The sequence below is a fragment of the Atractosteus spatula genome, chromosome 9 (assembly GCF_055471065.1).
Source record: "Atractosteus spatula isolate fAtrSpa1 chromosome 9, fAtrSpa1.hap1, whole genome shotgun sequence".
Lineage (NCBI taxonomy): Eukaryota > Metazoa > Chordata > Actinopteri > Semionotiformes > Lepisosteidae > Atractosteus > Atractosteus spatula.
This window is the reverse complement of record NC_142714.1, coordinates 23,559,801-23,578,396: the sequence shown is the minus strand read 5'-3', so window position 1 is coordinate 23,578,396 and position 18,596 is coordinate 23,559,801. Positions and strand designations below refer to the sequence as shown.

The following is an 18,596-nucleotide window of genomic DNA, read 5'->3' as shown; positions in this document are numbered from 1 at the left end:
ATACTGTACATCTTTCAATCATACTATATGGGAAAATGCATGTGCTCCATGCTCTCAAAACTTTTAAAAAAAAAAACTTAAATACAAAAAAACTTTAACCAGGCCTGAGAGAAATTCTTAGCCACTTCTACTCTCTTCGATTTCTCAAAAAGCACTAAACCTCAAGAAACTGTTATGTCTTTTGATGAAAATTTAGCACTAGCACGACCAGATAGACCAGTCAGAAGTCACTCAGAGTGGGTGCTAAAAAGTTACAGAATCGTTTTAAAATAATTGGCACTCAACTTGCCAAAACTGCAAATTGCTCAATTTTATCCTCATATTAAAGATAATGCCCAGAAGTAATGGTGTAATTTTTTGGGTATTGTTATCCATTATTTCAAGTGTTTGGTTTCAATAAGGTAGATAGAAAATAGTCATTTTGTTTGTGAAAAGGATGTTAGCAAAACGAACACCTTTACTTTAAACGTTTTCTTGTTGGTTTGAAATTATACATGCAATGTAAATGGAACAACTCGCTTTGAAATGCATCACTGAAGAATAGTGTGCTCATCTGTGACGTCATTCTCAAACTATGTAGAAAAAGCAGGTTTTACCTTTACAGCTCTTTTCGGAGTCTCTGCTAGGATCGGAGGCAATATCCCTTTGTAAAATCCCAACAGCCTGTAGAAATAAAGGAAAAAAAACTTTTGTAACTATCTAACACTTTTAGCTCAGGCTGGCATTATAGTTTGTTAAGGACCATCTTCCTCATTCTTTCTTAACTCCAACATATTACAATACTAAATTACATATTACAATAGCTAAAATGAACAAGGCCTGCAATCAATCCACAATCCTTGATGATTATGACAGTTCATGGTCAGTTTATGTTTCTGTGAAAACCCTTGAGTGAACTTAATAACCTCAAAATTAGAACTAATATTGATCCCTAAAGAAATGGTAGATTAATCAACTTTTTCTTTATTACCCAAATATGTGAAAAGGGCAATAAATAGCAACCGAAGTACAACTGTACGATGCTCAAGGAAACAGAGTTTAATTTGAAGGACTGTTGGTTATTTTATAGGAAATGCACGTTAAAGACTAGATGACTTTTCATGTTTAGAGGAGGTTTCAGGGGTTTTGGGGTATGAATGATTCTAACACACAACTCTTTAGTCCAGCCAAACTCTACAGCAGAGAATAAGTATTATTCCTACAGAGAGCTTTATTTATAACACGCCTGGGTAAGGAGAATGACAACCCACTCATAAAGACAGGACTGTCAGACCCCCCTCCTCCCCTCTAATGAAGACTGAGCCAGGAAACTGCAGCGAAGGTGAAGATGAGGGGGAGGAAGGGATATGAAAACATAATGCGTGTGTGAGTCAACAAGAAGCATGAGTGGGTGAGATTAGAGGCTGACCTCCTCCTAATTTTTTTTTAAACTCCATATAGGGTATGTATTATTTATCACTACCAATAAGTAATATTTACCTAGCCAGGCTTCAGATGGAGGCTTCCAATCATTTGCAACATGTTAGTCTGTCATTTGTGAAGAACTAAAATGTGGCTTAGAGGTGATTCCTGAAATAAACTGCTACTGAAGGATCAGGTTGGTGAAAATGTACAAGAAGATGCTATCAATGAAAGCTGGCTATGTGTCTAGCATGAAACCCGAAAAATGCTGCTGCTCAGTTCACTTTCTTCCATTATTTGGAAATTATAAATACATTTATTATAGTAACAGAAACCAACCTTTTTTTTACACCATTTTTTACAGTTGTCAAAACATGAAAAAGAGTTTTTTTCTACCATGTAACAGGCATTATTTCTGAATGTTAATGGTAATTTGCTCACAAAACACAGTAAGAGACATGCACTTAGTTCTGAAATTACAAATAAACAATCTATTCACAGTGAAAACTAAGCATTCACATTGTCATAACTAATTAATTTGTGTATTAGGTGTATTAGGCTGGTACTAATAAAAATATTTGAAAACAAAAAATACATAAAAACAAAATCTATTGTATCATTCCTAAGACCACCCACAGATTTAAAAAATGCTAAAGATTATATTTTGGTGAGTCAAGAAATTCTTTAGAGTAGGACAGAAAACAGTAAACATACAGTATTTATTTCCCTTCTTTAACAAATCTTGCAACTAACAGAACAGGAATAACAGGTAGCTTAGTTTAAACAAACACTACACCCACCTTCTGCAGATAAAACAAACAAAAAGAAAAAAGAAAGCTACTCTATCTTTTTTTTTCCTAGGGATCAAGCTCAAAGATACCAGGTCTTCACAGAGATCAGTATGTCTCTCACAAACAAGAAAAGGAATTTATTTAGGCTTAAGGTACTCTTTTCCTTCTCATTTTCTCACGCCTTTCTCTCAGTCCCTGCATTTTTTGTTTCATATCATTTTGTATAATCACTATCATTCACTACACATTATATCATACCTTTTCAGTAATTATTTTTTTTTGGAACTTCCATTTCATCTATTAATTGTAACAATGTCTGCACTTCGCTGAAGCACCAACCTGGGTGACTTGTGGCTAGATATTTAAGCAAGTGTAGAAACCTTGGATTTCTGTTCAAACCCAATGTACAAAGCCAGGGTTGAGCACAGGGAAATTGTGTTTGCCTTTTGTTGGCAGCAGTTCATATATGACTATTTTAGTGTCAATAGCTTGAATTCCATGTCTATTCTGTGTGATTATGCACCTCTTACAGACCTCAAGCTGTTCCCTCAACTAAATAATATGATTTTGCCCAGCCCCGTTCTGCAGAAACTCTAGGTGAAAGCAAATACCATTCTGACACAAATATGTGACAGCCAGAATCTCTAATAGCTCCTTCTCAGCTTCTTCAATGAGCAAATATCACTAGGACTTGGCTTTTTAAATTTGCTTCTCGAGAGCTTTGAGGAGATATCCTTCATATACATGCTTGCACTTTATCCCACACTGTTCTTATGTAACGGGCGTCATGGGACCGCAGTGGCAGCACTTGGGCCCTGAGTTCAGTTCCTGGGGTGCTATCTGAATGGAGTTTGCATGTTCTCCCCATGTTCATATGGGTGCTTCGGTTTCCTCCCATAGTCCAAACACATACTGGGAGGTTAATTGGCTTCTGTAAAAGTCTGTGTGAGCATCTCTGTCTGTGTGTGCCCTGCAATGGCGATGGAGTGGCATTCCATCTAGGATTTCCTGCCTTGGACCTGTTGCTTACAGGGTTGGGCTCCAGATCCCCCACGACCCAGTTTAGAAAATGGAATGATAGACATTCTCACACAAATTTAAGCTGCATTACCAGTTTTCATTCACCTGCTTTAAAATGAAGACTTTACTGTATCATCTATGTTTCTAGGTACTGTAGGTAACTTCCCTTTTCTTTTTGTTACTATGCAAACTCTTATTTTGTTAAAACAGAAGCCATTCATGAGTAATGGTGGCACACTAGTAAAAGAAACACATTGAATATTATTCAGAAGCAATTTTCTGTAACATTAAATGTCTTTTCATCTTGCAGCATTCCTTAATTTTTTACCAGTGTACAGAACAGGAATTCGATTAGAAAAGCTAACAAAACTTGGGCACAGCAACACAGACGGGACTGATATGCATGGTTTGCATACTGCATGGATGGAGGTGGTAAATGAGGCATGTCAAAATGCAAACACACCTGAAGGGGCATCATGTCAGCCGGCATTACAAATCACGTGCAGGCCATGAGGCCTATGAGACCGGCCTGCTGCAAGGAAACCAAGCTCATAACCACCTGGTGGAAAAACTGTGATGGTAGCGTGATGAAGGTGGCAGCACAGGGTACTGGCCACTAACAACTACACACACACACAGCTTTAATGCACTATTTCCAAGTATGTGCATGCCATTGTTTTGTGTCTGTGCCTGTCAGTCAATGAAACGCGTGGAGACTGTTTTCCTTTCTGCTTTTCACAACCCCAGAGCATGGTTCATGCCATCAGGAAGGCAGAGTTTTGTTTCTGCAGGTGCATATGTAGTATGTGTTGTGGAAATCCATTTAACATCATTGCAAGCACTAGTTAGTTCAGTAGTTCAGCTAGACACTAATTAGGAAAGAGACGTGGTTCAAACAGGGAGTTTTACTGGGGTAACTCGCTTGGCTGAGGTGGTCCACAAAAAGGAGCCAGTCAACAAGAAGTGTGATATTTAAACGTACTGTAGGTGGTTGGAATTGGGCGAGTTTTGGGTATTGTTTTGTTTAAAACTCCATATCATTTGTCTGACATGCTGGAACGGAGTGATTTACTATAACCACATGGAAGCAAGAAGCCCCAAGACACAAAAATATGAAACAATCACAAACACAAAATTGTAGAAATTAATCTATATGTGGTAGTCAGGGTATATACAACATGCTGGCCTAGTGCATACAGTTAGTAACCGATACTTAATTTTACAAGATTTTCAACATGTTGTGCATGCTTTTATATTACTTACATTCACATACACAGTTATTATCATTTTCACGTATTGCCAGTAAGAGTACACATGAAGCTAAGTAAGAGTGTACCTTTCTTTTTCTTCATTGGTAAATAAGGCTATCCTTAAGTCAGTTCTTCCCAAAGACAGACACTGAGAAGCGGCAGCTTGCTGACATCCTTAAAAAGCTAGAAAAAGACTCATTTTCTAAGCTAATAAATCCAAAAATCACAGACTCAAGACTACAGACTACAGCACAGCAATGGAGAAATACAGCACCTTGTCCTGTTTTGTTGTCACAAATAATGAATATACATATATTTAAAGAAAAAAAAAACAAATTAAACCATGAATGCACAAACTGAAACTTTATGGATGATAGACTATAACTGTTAACAAAAGCTGTAAAGACAAATACAAAACAAAAATACGCTGATTTCATCATTATTCACCTTCCCAGTCAATACTGGGTAGAAGCATGTTTGGCAGCAATTACAGCTGTGAGTCTTTCTCTTCCAACTCTGCACACCAGGATGGTGCAGTTTACCTGAATGACTCATTTCCAACCAACCGCATCTTCTAATTCAGGGATGCAGGGAAACCGGAGTCTGTCCAGGCAGGCAAAAGGCACAAGGGGGGTTACACCAGTCCGATGCAGAGCAGACACGCCAACCTGGCACTCACACCTGGGGCCAGTTTACCCAGAAGCCAATCAACCTACCGGTTTGTCTTTGGATTGTGTGAGGAAACTGGAGTACCCAGAGAAAACCCATGCAGTCATGGAGAGAACATACAAACTCCACACAGATAGCACTCCAGGTCCAGAATTGAACCCAGGGTTCTGGGACCTACTGGGACATCATGCAGCTTGAATGGCTCATTTCATCCCAGTTAATACTTGGACAAGATGCTGAAAGGAGGCCAAGTTGCCGACCAGTCAGGATTATACTGGAAACCATATACTGGAGTGTAAGCTCTTTGAGCTGACAGAGCTCAGAGTGAAGCATAAAAGGCCAATACAGGCAAGCAAACAACAAGCTGGTTACTAAAATTAGTTTTTTGTGGGCAGAAGAAAGGAAAACGATAAAAAGTTGGCAATGAATCTTGTCCAAAAAACTGAATCACATGCAATTTTTATATCCATAAAGCTTAAATTTAATGTTTGGCATAAATTCACTATCAGAGGATGCTAGTTCAACACAAAAAATATCACCAGCACTAAGTGCCCAGTTGCAACATTGTGGTAAAGCACGAGTATAAGTGGCTTTTTGAATTGCAGTTTGCTTGCTGATGAATAAGCAAGTTTTATTCTTTATTTCTCTTTTCTAAAACAAGCAAAAAGAAGCAGTTCTCCAGGGATATCCATTTCTTCTGCAAAATTCACTATTGCTTGAGATTGTTCAACAGACAATAATTAAATACAACGTTTTGAAAGAAAAATCATTGGTCACTGGCTTTGTATTCTAATTTTCAAAGTACTGTGTAAGCCACATAAATACAGTATATTCATTTTGTTAGTATAAGAAGTATTGACATAACCATTATTGGCAAATACAATATTAGAAGTAGTTGTCACTCATACGACCCAACATGTTAATTTCTTTTAGCTCACACGAAGTTGTATGGAATGTGTAATTGACATCAACCCTGTTCCAGTTTCTGAATTTCCCTCATTCAGATGTACAATGCGAGCCGAAATGTAGCCAACTGGACCTCAAGGAGAAGGAAAAAAAAAGAAAACACTCATTGTGTAAGTGTTTGATACATTATCATTCCCACCTATGTTTGTTCATCATCTGTTGGTCATCTATGGAAAGCTTTTCAATCAGAAATAAGGGGACAATTTCTTAGTTAAGACACTGCGGAGAGACTTCTTAGAGGTCTGTGTGCTGAAGGTGTTGGAAATAATATAACTTAACTTGGACTTTCATAGGACTATGAAACTAAGGACTAAGTGCAGAAAAAGTCTCAACCAGCAGGGAGATCAATTACATGCATGAATTGCACTGGCGATTTAGAACAAGCAACCAGAAAACACAGGCTTCTTCTGGACTGAGAAACAGTGTCTTATGTTCTTGTAATAGTTGAGCTTTGAAATGGAAAGTAAAATAGTAAAATGGGATAAATATCTTCAAATGTGTAGCTGTGCCTGAGGCTAAACAGGGATATTTGTAACACCTTGACCTACACAGCTAACAGATGTCTCTCAGATGAGTTTATTCAAATGCACCTGTAAATATTCACACAACAGCTGTCTGACTGGAACAAACAGGAACATGTTTTTCAAAGCAAAGCAGAAGAAAAAAGTGATTCAGTGTTTGGTCTTATTTTTTTTCAGTTTAAAGTCCCTATTTAGATTGATGCATTTCACGTTTACCTGTATAATCATACTCCCTGTTTCTACTCTTTAAAATCTGCAATAGAATCAATTTGCAAGCACAATACAACCAACTGGATAAAGCATTCTAAGAATTATTCTAGAAATACCTCCTCTTTCCATTCTGTAGAACACACAGCTGAGTGCATTTAAGAGGCCTGATAAGCAGACCCATTTCAAAACTGCTGTACAGAGTTGAAAATGAGACCTAACGATTGATGTTGCCCTATTTGCAAATTACCAGCCTCCCACAAAACCAGTGTGTTATCTTTCTAAACCTTCCAAAGTAAACACTAAATAGTACATCATACAGGTATTAGAGTACTGTAGGTTTGACATACCTACCATTTTTTGCTTATCAAAACAGGTTTAGACTGAGCAGTAACCAAAGATGTTTTTGTTTCATGCATCAAGTGAAGTAATTGCTTAAGTTACAGTGAAATTAAAATTCTTTAAGTAAATTTTCAATTACCATTGCCGTATGGCAAAAAACAAAATCCATTGTGAATCGAACACACACCTATGCAGCTACAGTAGCTAAATGTTTGTGTTTATGGTGGGGCTGGAACAATCCCATCAGAGTCGAACTTCTGAACTAGGATGTCAGGACTATGATTTTCATAGCTGTCACTGTATTTGGTGCAGCTGATAATCTTGCATCTTAGTTCTTAATGTGGTACTGAGTGTTTTTCCTTTGCATTCATTTTCCGTTAATTCTGAGCAGCAAACAATGTGAATTCCAGATTCTAGAAACTGCTGGAAACTACCAGATGACTAAAAAATTGGATAATTAAATAAACTGCATACATTTTCAATATATTTAGAGGGTACAAATACAATTGCTAAACACCTTGGGGGTTGAAAATGACATTTTATAGATGCACAACAAACAAGTTATTAAAACTAAAAAAATAAAACCTTTCTCTAGGAGAGTAATCATAGTTTTGTTACTCTGTGTTATTAATCATTAGCAGAGGTCATTTATACTTGGTTAACACACTATTCTTGCTCTGATAATGTATTACAGGTGATAAAGAATTTATATCTTATTAATAATGTGTTTTTGCAACCCATAATGTTAAGTGTAAACTACATTTTCACATTGTTTACAGATATATGTGTTTTTCAGGTAAATAATATTGTTTCTCCTATATTTTAGAAAATTCCTGTTAGCCAATTATATTGGTTATCTGTACTTTCCGAAACATTTTTAAGAAGTACCACATTACCTGTTAAAGGTTATTTAAGAAGGTTTATGTCAGCAACACCAGTCTAGTATATTACTTTTGACTGGTACCCCAAATTTTGTATCCAAATAAACAATTGGCTAATTGTGGCTTCTACTGTCATTTGGGAACTTGTTTGTAATTAAGTTTCAAGGTCCTATGCTATGGCTAAAATGGCTTCTGCTTTCAACAGTGTAGTCTCTTTCTCATATGCTGATATTTAACACCATTACAATGTATACAGTGCTGACACTGGTGCATGGCCGTCATCAGTAAACCTTCCCAGTGTTTTTGTGAAAACACACACTGAAGTCAATTCGGGTATTCCAGTCTGATCGGAGTTAGGGGTAAATATTTTGTTTTCAGTGCTGCAAATGACAGAAACAGCAATATGATGATTATGTGTGGTCAGGTTTTACTCTGTTCATCATTTTTCATTTCCTGCATACAGGCTCAGGCATTTGATTCCTTCACAAAATAAACAGAAAAATTAACAAACAGGGCAGCCTTCACACTCAGCAGTGCTATTGTAGGCTGAAATCAATTTAAACGTGTATACACTTTCTCTTTTGAAAATAAAACTTAAAGAGCTCTTTTATTTTCAGCAGCAGCTGTGATGGAAGGACAAAGCACAATACCCAGAGAGTATAACTTTCTCTTCTTGCTTCCTGTGTCAAACATGTAACATTTATTCTAAAATACATCAATATTATATTTAATGTTATAAAATTATTATAATATATTTTATACGATATATGATATTTTAATTCTATGTAAATTAGAAATAACATTATGAAAAATTGTATATTATAATATTATTTCTGATATTGCTTCACATTCTATGCTTACTTCCCAAAATAATGTCTCAAGACTTAACACATTCTAATAACTCCTTTAAAAACAATTAGTACTGAAAATGAACATACATTACCAATGTTTAAACATTAACAAGAGCCGCAGATATTCTCATGTCGATGAGACATCAGTCTCCCTTTTAATACAATAAATTTGTCTTTAAACAAATAATTCCTTTCACCCTCATATTCCTTTGTTTATAAATTCTCCAGATTTCAGCCAGAAACAGGAGTTCCAGGAAATACATATTTAAAAACAAAATAAAACTGAAACCATTCAAGATTGTTCATCTGCGGGGCTACCGAAAAGAAAACATATAATCTTTTTTCTTGGATTCAATTTTCATTTAAAAAATATATAGATATATATGAATGAAGCGATATGTTCTTGAACAGCTGTTTATAGCTGGAATGTATACATTTATAGTATTTTTAGGTTAATCATTTTCATCCTTAGGCTCTCCAATGAGAATGCTTGGTACTAACCAAATTAGGGGTCATTACCATTCTTCATGCTCTTTTGCATTTTATTAATTTGGTTCTTTTGATTACTCTGTTAGCTTTGCTCTCAGATTAACTATCAATAAACTAGGTGTTAAACTGATTTGGTGATTTCTTGCTTCTGAGAAAGACGTTCACAGAATATGAACATATTATTCCTATAAATGAACGCAGATCTTCTGAGGCTATTCCTTTGCATCTTAAAAACAATACAGATGTTGGGATATGTTTCAGTATTCTATTCTTGTCGCTCTGCTTTCAACACTTTCCACTGGGACGTCTTGCTCTATTAGGATGTCCAGAACTTCACAAACACATTGTGATTGTTCAAGTGCATTTTGCAAGTTTACCATTCTATTCACAGGATGGATGACATGGGGATCATTTTTCAATATCATCATCTTCAGCTCATCATGTTACTTTTGTTGCATTTGGAGTGGGTTTATCATTCCATCCAGTCATTTTAGAACTGCTTCTTCCAATTCAGGGCTGCAGGGGAGACACAACCCATCCTGGCAAGCCACGCAGATGTGCTCACAATCACACGTAGGTCTAAATGTCACAAAAGTCAGTTAACCCTGTCTTTTCATCCAGATCGCCCAGAGGAAACCCACGCAAACACAGGGAGAACATACAAACTCCATGCAGATAGCCCCTCTGGTCCAGCATTGAAACCAGTGCCTCAGCTCTGTGAGGCAGTAATGCTAACTACTGTGCCACCATGCAATGGATTTATACCAATGAATATCAGAATATCCCAGTGCCTCACTAGTGGACTTTGTCAAGTGAGACAAGGCATGTGAGGGACAAATGAGGATGTTGACTGTAAACCAATCCACTGCAAATGGGTCTTCGGTGTCAGGCTCTTCTTGTTAAGTGGTGGAACTTGTCAGAAAGGAAAACCCCTTGGTCCCTGATATTCAGACATTTACCTGCTTGAATGTCATAGCAGATCACATACAGTATTTCTGATCTGGAGCAGAGCCTGTTGCTTTATGACTTTACTGTACTTAAAAATTACAGCCTTGTCCAGTTCTATCATTGGTTTCAAAGAACTGAATTTTCAAAGGCAATTAAGCATTTAAAAAAAAAAAAATTAAAAGTGCTCAGGTAACACTGTAGGTGGACTATCTCTAGGGTGTTATCGTTTGTTATTTTTTTAGAGCATTAATCCTGTTCTCATGCTGTACTAATCCCCTTGGGATTAATTCACCCTGGCAATGATAGCCCAAATTCTCTAAATGCAAGAGCTGTTCAAGTCTGAAGCTGTACTACTGCTTAAACACAGGAGCTTCAATCATGACTGGAAAATGTATCCCATATTATAGTAGGCAGCCATCAGGATGCTCACTCTCTCTAGGAAAATGGGAGGCTTACAAAATCACCTGCTTGATTAGTAAACAATCTCTACTTTCCATTGTAAGTCTCTTGATGAAACAGTCCACACTCACATCAAGTGAAATCAATGTCTGACTCCAAAACCCATGACATTCCCTATTAATAGACTGTGAAAGTGACAGCAGTGCATGGTGATGTAAAATCCTATTTAGGAAAAAAGGCTAACACAGATCCAGCTAGAGCAGTATTTACCATCTTTACCGACTGTCTTGTTATGGATTTCACCGGTTTATTTTTCTGCCTGCCTCCCTACCCAGTGCTTTCCTTACTCTGCCATCTCCAATATTTACCACACTGAATGCCTCAGTGGAAGTGACAGGGCACGCTCAATAGCAATTGCAATTAGCCATACAAACAAGCATTTCCTGTTGCAGCCAAGCACAGCTAGTGGTCCTGCGCCCCCAGCAGGTGGAACCGAAAGAGACTGAGATATGGGGGAGAGAGAAGGGTGCCTTCTTCTTGTTTCTGCCTTCACCCAGTTTTAGAATTTCTATCTTGAGCTTCACCCCATCTCTGTTGCTGACTTGCAAACACACTGAAACAAGAGAAATAAAATCTAACCAGCTCCACCTTGCCCGGTATCACACTAAACAGGAAACTGTATGTGAATTAATTAGATATACTTTGATGTCACATACTCTACAGCTTTATCCTGATGTGAGTTCGGCACAGGTAGGATACTTTCTATACACTTTGCTTTTCCACCTAACTTTAAATGGAGTATCTAGTACTGGATGTTAATGTTTTCCTTTATGACTTGTATTTCTGCTACTCAGAATTAAAAAAAAATAAACCAGAATAGACAGTCCAATTCAAAGCATCAACAAGTTTTTACAATGCAAATATTTGTTTTTAATTATTTTTAATGTGTCCCAAATATTTTGAAAACTGGAAAGAGCTTCATATTGACTTTAGGAACAGGTGCACAAACACCCCATAAAGTGTTACACATAAGCACTAGGAAACTCTACACTAATCGATGGCGAACAATTTGAATATATTGAATTTGAATCCTGGTTTGATTTAAATGTAAACTATACACAGATCCACCCAGATTTACAAACCAAATGGGATTAAACCTGATTACAGAAGCTCAGACCCAGCTGTGAGATGAAGGTGTAGCTTAGGTCTTGGATGTTTTGCGTAGTTTGTTTCTTATTTAAATAAAATGATACAGGATTTCATCACAGCAGATACATTTGAACTTGGTTTATCTATTCATTTTTTTCCAAATAGCTGAATAGTGGAAAAAATAGTGAAAATGGCAAAATTTTAATAGTACACAAAAACAACAGCAAAATTTGATTCTTTATCTAAAACACAGAGATCAGGGCACATATTCTTACAGATGAGTTTAATTTCAAAGTTGCAGTGTCTCTGACTATGTTTTATGGATTTTTATGGAAGCGAGAGACAATCCATTTACAAAATAATTTGAATTAATTTTCCTAAAGTTTTTATTAAGGTGAAATGCAAGAATTTTTAGGTAGAGAACTCGAACCAATGCAAAACAATATTTCAGCTATACCATTATATCAAACCCTGTCTTTCGCATGAGACGTTAAACCGAGTTCCTGACTTTCAGTGGTCATTAAAAATCCCTGAGCATTTCTCGATAAGAGTAGGGAGTTATCCCGGTGTCCAGGCCAAATTTCCCCGTGGCCTCCAAATTGTCCCCATGTCTGATTGGTTTGCACTTGCCCTGTGATGGACTGGCACCCCATCCAGGGTGTACCCTGCCTTGTGCTTGTTGCTTGCCGGGCAGGCTCCTGATGTATGGTACTGTATATACCGTATGTTATAAAGCGGTTTGGAAAATGACATGACATGACATTATATCGAACAGTATAACATTTTAGGGCCACATATTCATCAGTCTTCAGTGCTTTGAGTTTCTTGAAAAATGTTCATAAATAAAATTGTAATTATTATTAATAATATTTTTAGAATTATTATAAATGAAATAGTCCAGCCTTTTGATGAACTGTACCCTGCCTGGTGCCTATTGCTCTGGCTCCCTGTGACCCTGAGTTGGAAGAAGTGGTTGGAAAACAGACAGATGGATTATTAGAAACACTAGTGTGAGGCTGCCCAACGAAGTCCAGGCCCTGAGAGCTACAGAAACATAGGTTTTGTTAGTTTACTTAAATCACTACCCAATTTAGACCCACGTGTAAGGTTTAAAGTGATCTAGTTTACCCTTAATTGAGCTATTATAAATCTTCCTTCCTAAAACTGAGCCACTGAAAATGTAAAGAGACCAACTGTTCAAAATAGTTTCTTAGATGTGTTTTCACTAATTCTGAAGTTTTTTAAATGCAATGCTAGCTTTTCTTTTCGAGAAATCCTGCACAGCCAGAGAGCATCATCAACAAAATATGTTTAGTTCAAAGGTAAAATAACTGTCAGTTCATCCAGGAATAATTAATTTCTATCACAATACATAAAAGCTTTTAACAGTTTGGGAACTGTATATTTAGGAAACAAACACAATATATTAAATATCAATGCAGATATACAGTACGGTGGTTTTACTGAAGAATATCTCTTTGATAAAACAGAAAAAAAAAATTAAATACTACTACCAGCAGGACAACACTCAGTTCTGGTTTGACATTGAATTATGTCTTAAGATGCCATTCAGGAAATGGTCTACAATGACAACAAAAGCTCATGTTGCAGATACTACCGCAATTTTATGAAAGCATGATAATTTAAATGTTGTAAATATAACGAATTAGGAAGGTCACTTAGTCATTTCATCCACAGCAACACAACCTCCTCTACAGCTTTCTAACAAATCACAATGGCTTTCTCTTCAGTTGTATAAACTGACACTGAAACGATATGGAGCAACACAGAGGAGTATTATCTGTTATATCAGTAATGCAGGACATAATTTTAAAGAAGTCTTCACCACATTGATCAGGGTAGCATGATCCCATCTCACACTGAACTTCCCTGTTACAAAATACGTCACATGATCTTGCCTAGTTTTACTTGTGGTTTTTGCTTAATACATTTCAAATTCCAGGATGTGTGTATTTCAGCTCAGAAGCATTTTTCATGTTTCTGAGAGATCTCGGTTCATTTTCATTTGCACATGTAATACAGTTTTTTTAACATCGTCTTTGGGAATGTGCGTAAAGTTCTGCCTCCATGCCATTTCATTTACGAGTCGAGACAACTGAAGGGAGGACAGTCACCAGCCTTGAAGCCTAAATCACATGCTCATGTTTTTTTTTTCTTCCAACAATTTGAGACAGCTGCCTTCCTCTCTAAATAGTCTAGATAGGTTTAGGCCCAGTAAAGGCCAGTGAAATGTCATTACATATAATGAACATCCAGTGGCTTGGCTTGGATTAAAGAAGACCTTTTAGGAGACTTCAAAAAGGGATGTAGTTACCCCTGTATAATATTATAGCCTTCCAAATTGGGATCCACACTGAGAACATTTATGACCAGATGTCTATTTGCTTTATTTGAGTTAACAACACACCGCACTCTAGAGTTCACTGGCCTCTTCTGATAAAACAACTTAAATCTATTCACTTTTAAAAGACCATGAAGAAGCAACTGAAAGAGGAATCTAAGTTTAAAGGTCATTAAAAAGGGAAAGGAATGAGTTTGTGGGGAGAAAATGCTTTTAAAATACATGACTAGGAGGGCTTTCTTTTCCTAGAGGCTCTTGGGTAGAAGGAATGACAGGTAGGGCATTTTAAGTTAACATTTCATCTTCATTAGTTCACATAGTCTATCAAGAACAGAAATTCCAATTCATTTCAAAGTTCTGGAAATACCCTTTTTGTATATTACATTTTTGGCTTCACATTTTATGCCAATTTGTCAAACAAGTTTTTGGAATTAAATACACTCAGCTGTCTGTGGGGTTGAATGATGAGAGATTCGCATGTCAGAAATGCATTTAGTCTAGTGATGAGCAACATAAAACGAACAACTGAGGTTTCCCAATTAAAATAACTCAAGTTATCAACAGCAAGAATCAAGAACTGACAAGTGATACATCTCTCGCAATTTATCATAAATAGCCCCGTCTGGCACTGGGTTTTTGCAATGCGTTGTGCCTGAAGGAGAAATGCCTCGAATCAGTTTCAGTACTCCAAAAAACTGTTTTGCAAACCTTTAACGCTCAACAACATACCTTGCTGGAATTTGCCATTGGTTTTCTTGTTGACAGTATCGAGGGATATTTAAACAGTAATATTAAGGTGACTATTAAGGCTACCAAAAAAATGGATAGTCCACAAATGACACAAATGCTACTAGTATTACTTTCCATTCAGTCCTATTCCTTTTTTGCAGGCACATGTACTGTATATGACATCTTACTATAAAAACGTAATAACCACATTGGAGAGCTCTTCTACCATAAAAAAAATATTATTTTTGTCATTATTTTTGAAATAATTTATCCCTGGTGTATATTATCATATTATGCCTCCTGCATAAATTGAAGAAACCTTTAGATGTTTTAAAGTTACTTTAAATAAAAAAAATAAAAGGAAGCTGTCTGTGATCCACCAAAGATTTAGTGAGCAATAAAAAACTGCTACCAAGAAGACTGTAGTCACACGTACAACTAAGTTGTGTGCTGAGTACAGATGTCAAAGTTTGGACTTTTTCAACACTAATTACAATGCTGAAACAAACTCTACATTTTCCCTCTAAGGCCTGGTGCATATCAACTGAGCCCCGGGCCCTACCACTGAAGGCCGTTTATTTTTAATAATAATTTAACAAAAAAGTCCAAATATTATTTGTGTAATATACGGTTAAGTGGTTCAATCTGGTTCTTGTTCATCATGTAGATGCCAGAGGGTGATAATAGTCTTAGCAAAAATATACTATATATGATAATTGTTATGTAAGAATTTGGAGCTTTGCGAAAAAGAAACAATTCCTGTGTGCAATAACAGACAGCTGCACCTTGGTGTGCTGAAAAACATAAGTAAACCCTGTCAGACCAGGATTAACAGCCCCAAATCCAGTTTTTTCTGAGTGGGAAGTTCATATTCTTTCTAAGTAAGAATGAAAGTTTGACAAAGCATGGATTCATTCTATTAAAAAATAGCCTAATTATTCAAAAAATAAACATGATTAAATTAGCATATGCCACAACTGAACAGTAATTTGAATGATTTTCCCATATTTGCACTATATATACAGTATAGAAATGTGATAACTACATTTAAGAATTCTCTGTTACATTTACATTTACATTACATTTAAAATTAAAAACCCTTTAGACTTAGAGAATCAGAGAAGCAGTGCTAAAATTCAATAAAAGCTAAGTGGGTAATCACTGTTATTTGTCTACACTCAATTTCACACAATGTAGCTGAACACAGTTGGGATGCCATGTTGTCCTCAAATCTGCTCGTTAAATTAATGTTGTTGGAATTAAGTGAATAAAGTGATCCATCATATTCATATTTCAGAATTTGTTCAGAAGTACAAAGATGAGGAAACATTTGGAACAAACTGTGGTGGTCAGATGAGATGAAGGTAGACCTTTACCAAGCCATAGAAAGGTTAAAGTGTGATGAAGGAAATTAAATTGCAGATGCTTCAGATAACACCATCTCTCCTGTGAAGACTGGTGGAGGTAGTGTGATGGCTTGGGCTGCATGGCTGCCTCTTGAACTGGCTCACTGGTCTTTATTAATGATGTAACTCATGATGGCAGCAGAATTATTAATTCACAAGTTTACAGAAACATCTTGTCTGCTCAGGTAGAAGAAAAGGCTCAATATTTATTGGGCTGTGATTCACCAGACTGCATGAAAGTGACCCAGAACATACGGCCAGTGCAACCATGGAGGTCAACAGCAGAAAAAAGGGAAAATCCTACCCTGGCCAAGTCAATCTCCAGACCTGAACCCCAGCGTGTGGGTACTTTACATGCTGAAAACTGAAGTTTGAATAAGCAAGAACTCACAGTGGCTGCAGCACAGCACATCAAATGATTCCAAAAAAAGGTTTAAAGGGATATTCACCCATGTACAGACATTTATACTCTGTAATTTACTTTATGTCAATATATCCCAATATGTATGATCATTTAAAAATCAGTGGTATCAACACAAAGTATCTGTTAGAATATGGTCAATCAAACACATACATAGAATTACCTAAAAAGATATAATATACTTGTTTCATTCATATTAATATTAACCAATACCAACAACATGAAACAACAACAGTTTTGACTTTGCTGTTTGTGTACATTTAGAGGGTAATAAAGTATAATGTTTGATCAAAAGATGTGTTGGGTCTTAGCCCTTGGGTGTAAGTAAGTGGTACCACGTCTTCATTATGTATCAATTTATACAAAGCCGACTGTTGTCTATACTTCTGTGACACAACTTTAATTATAATATATCCAAAATAATACATTTAATGAAACAGAATTCAAAGTGACTTTTAAGACTGGATTTGAAAATGCTAAAAGGTCTTATATGGATGACAGAGAGCTTGGTCTTTCAGTGTTTGGAGTCTCTTTTCAGAAACTGAAAGGTCAGAGTGTGAAGAGTGCAAACAAAAAGTAGTTATACAGGGATTAACAGAGGACTGAACTGTCCACGCCCTTAAAAGTGAGCAGAAGTATTTTCATTTAACTTGAATTTAAGGCTAAAACAGGCAATATTTAATCCTGAATTTAAGGTTTGTTTATGATCTGAGCACCTGAGTTCTGAATAGGCTGTAACCTATTTAAGAACGTGTTTGGTAAAACATCCTAAAATGACATTTAAGTAGTGTAATACATCTGTCTGCTGGAGGACATTAATTGAAAATGTTTCATTAATCCAAAAAGTATTACTTTATTTCAAAGTAACGTACACAATATTCTCTTTTCGAATGTAATTATTATGATGCAGTTATTAAGAATCTGAGAAATTGCAAATGCATGCTTGTGGCAAACAGCAGTATGGTAAATTAGTTCAATATCGCTTGTTCTGATCTTATAGCAACAGTATGTGGAATAACTGGCATATAATCTGCTGATCTGGAGACCTGGTGTGAACTAAGCAATTTAGTTGCGAGACCTCCCCTTCATCACGCAGCTAGGCCATTCCTGTTCTGCACAAAGCCATTTATTATCTCTTTATCATGGAAGCTGTCAAACTCGGCAGAGCTAGCCTCAGACAGTTAGGGTAAAAACACAAATAGCACACCAGCAGGTCATACCTATGTTTCTCGTAAACAGATGCACTTCATGATAAGTATGGCTCCATTAACGAACAATACAATTTCTTCAAACTTTCCATGCTCAGAAACAAAAAAAGGTCATGGCACTTTAGAGACAGACGTCCTGACAGTTCACAGCCATCAGAGTACTATCTACATGTACTTATCAGATGTGAAATAAGTAAGATGAGTTTATAACCACCATCCTAAATGTTCAAAGTTGACTGCTGGTATCCAACTGTTCCAAAAACATCAGTGAGACTTTGCATTTTGAGTTAGATTTGGAGCTCAGATTTGGAGTTTGAGGCACATGGATTTTTTTTTAAAAAGAAAAGATTCACAAGCCATTTTCCCAACGTCCCTTTAGTCACTTACTAATTTTGCACTTGACGTTCATTCGGCAATTTGCAGTGAAGAAGCTCACAAATGTAAAAAAGAGAATCATTGTCAGAAAGCCTTTTATTCCTAATAAGGGGCGCCACAGCCTGGAACCTACTGTATCTGAGGGGCATGAGGTGCATTTGGTTGCACATCCCTTTGAGGTGTTAACTTCTGCGACCCATTCAGCTCATCA

At 36.6% G+C, this 18,596-nt stretch overlaps 1 protein-coding gene across 2 annotated transcripts in view; it reads right to left on the bottom strand.

Moving 5' to 3' along the window:
- slc25a21 (solute carrier family 25 member 21) overlaps nucleotides 1-18,596 on the bottom strand; it is a 199,677-nt gene that overhangs the window by 18,697 nt on the left and 162,384 nt on the right. For both annotated transcript variants that reach the window (XR_016091634.1, XM_088925608.1), the window contains exon 5: nucleotides 597-663. Coding sequence is in view for 1 of the 2 variants with exons in the window: in XM_088925608.1 (XP_088781734.1) it covers nucleotides 597-663 (67 nt within the window). In the remaining variant the exon portion in view is untranslated. The remainder of the gene's footprint in view (nucleotides 1-596; nucleotides 664-18,596) is intronic.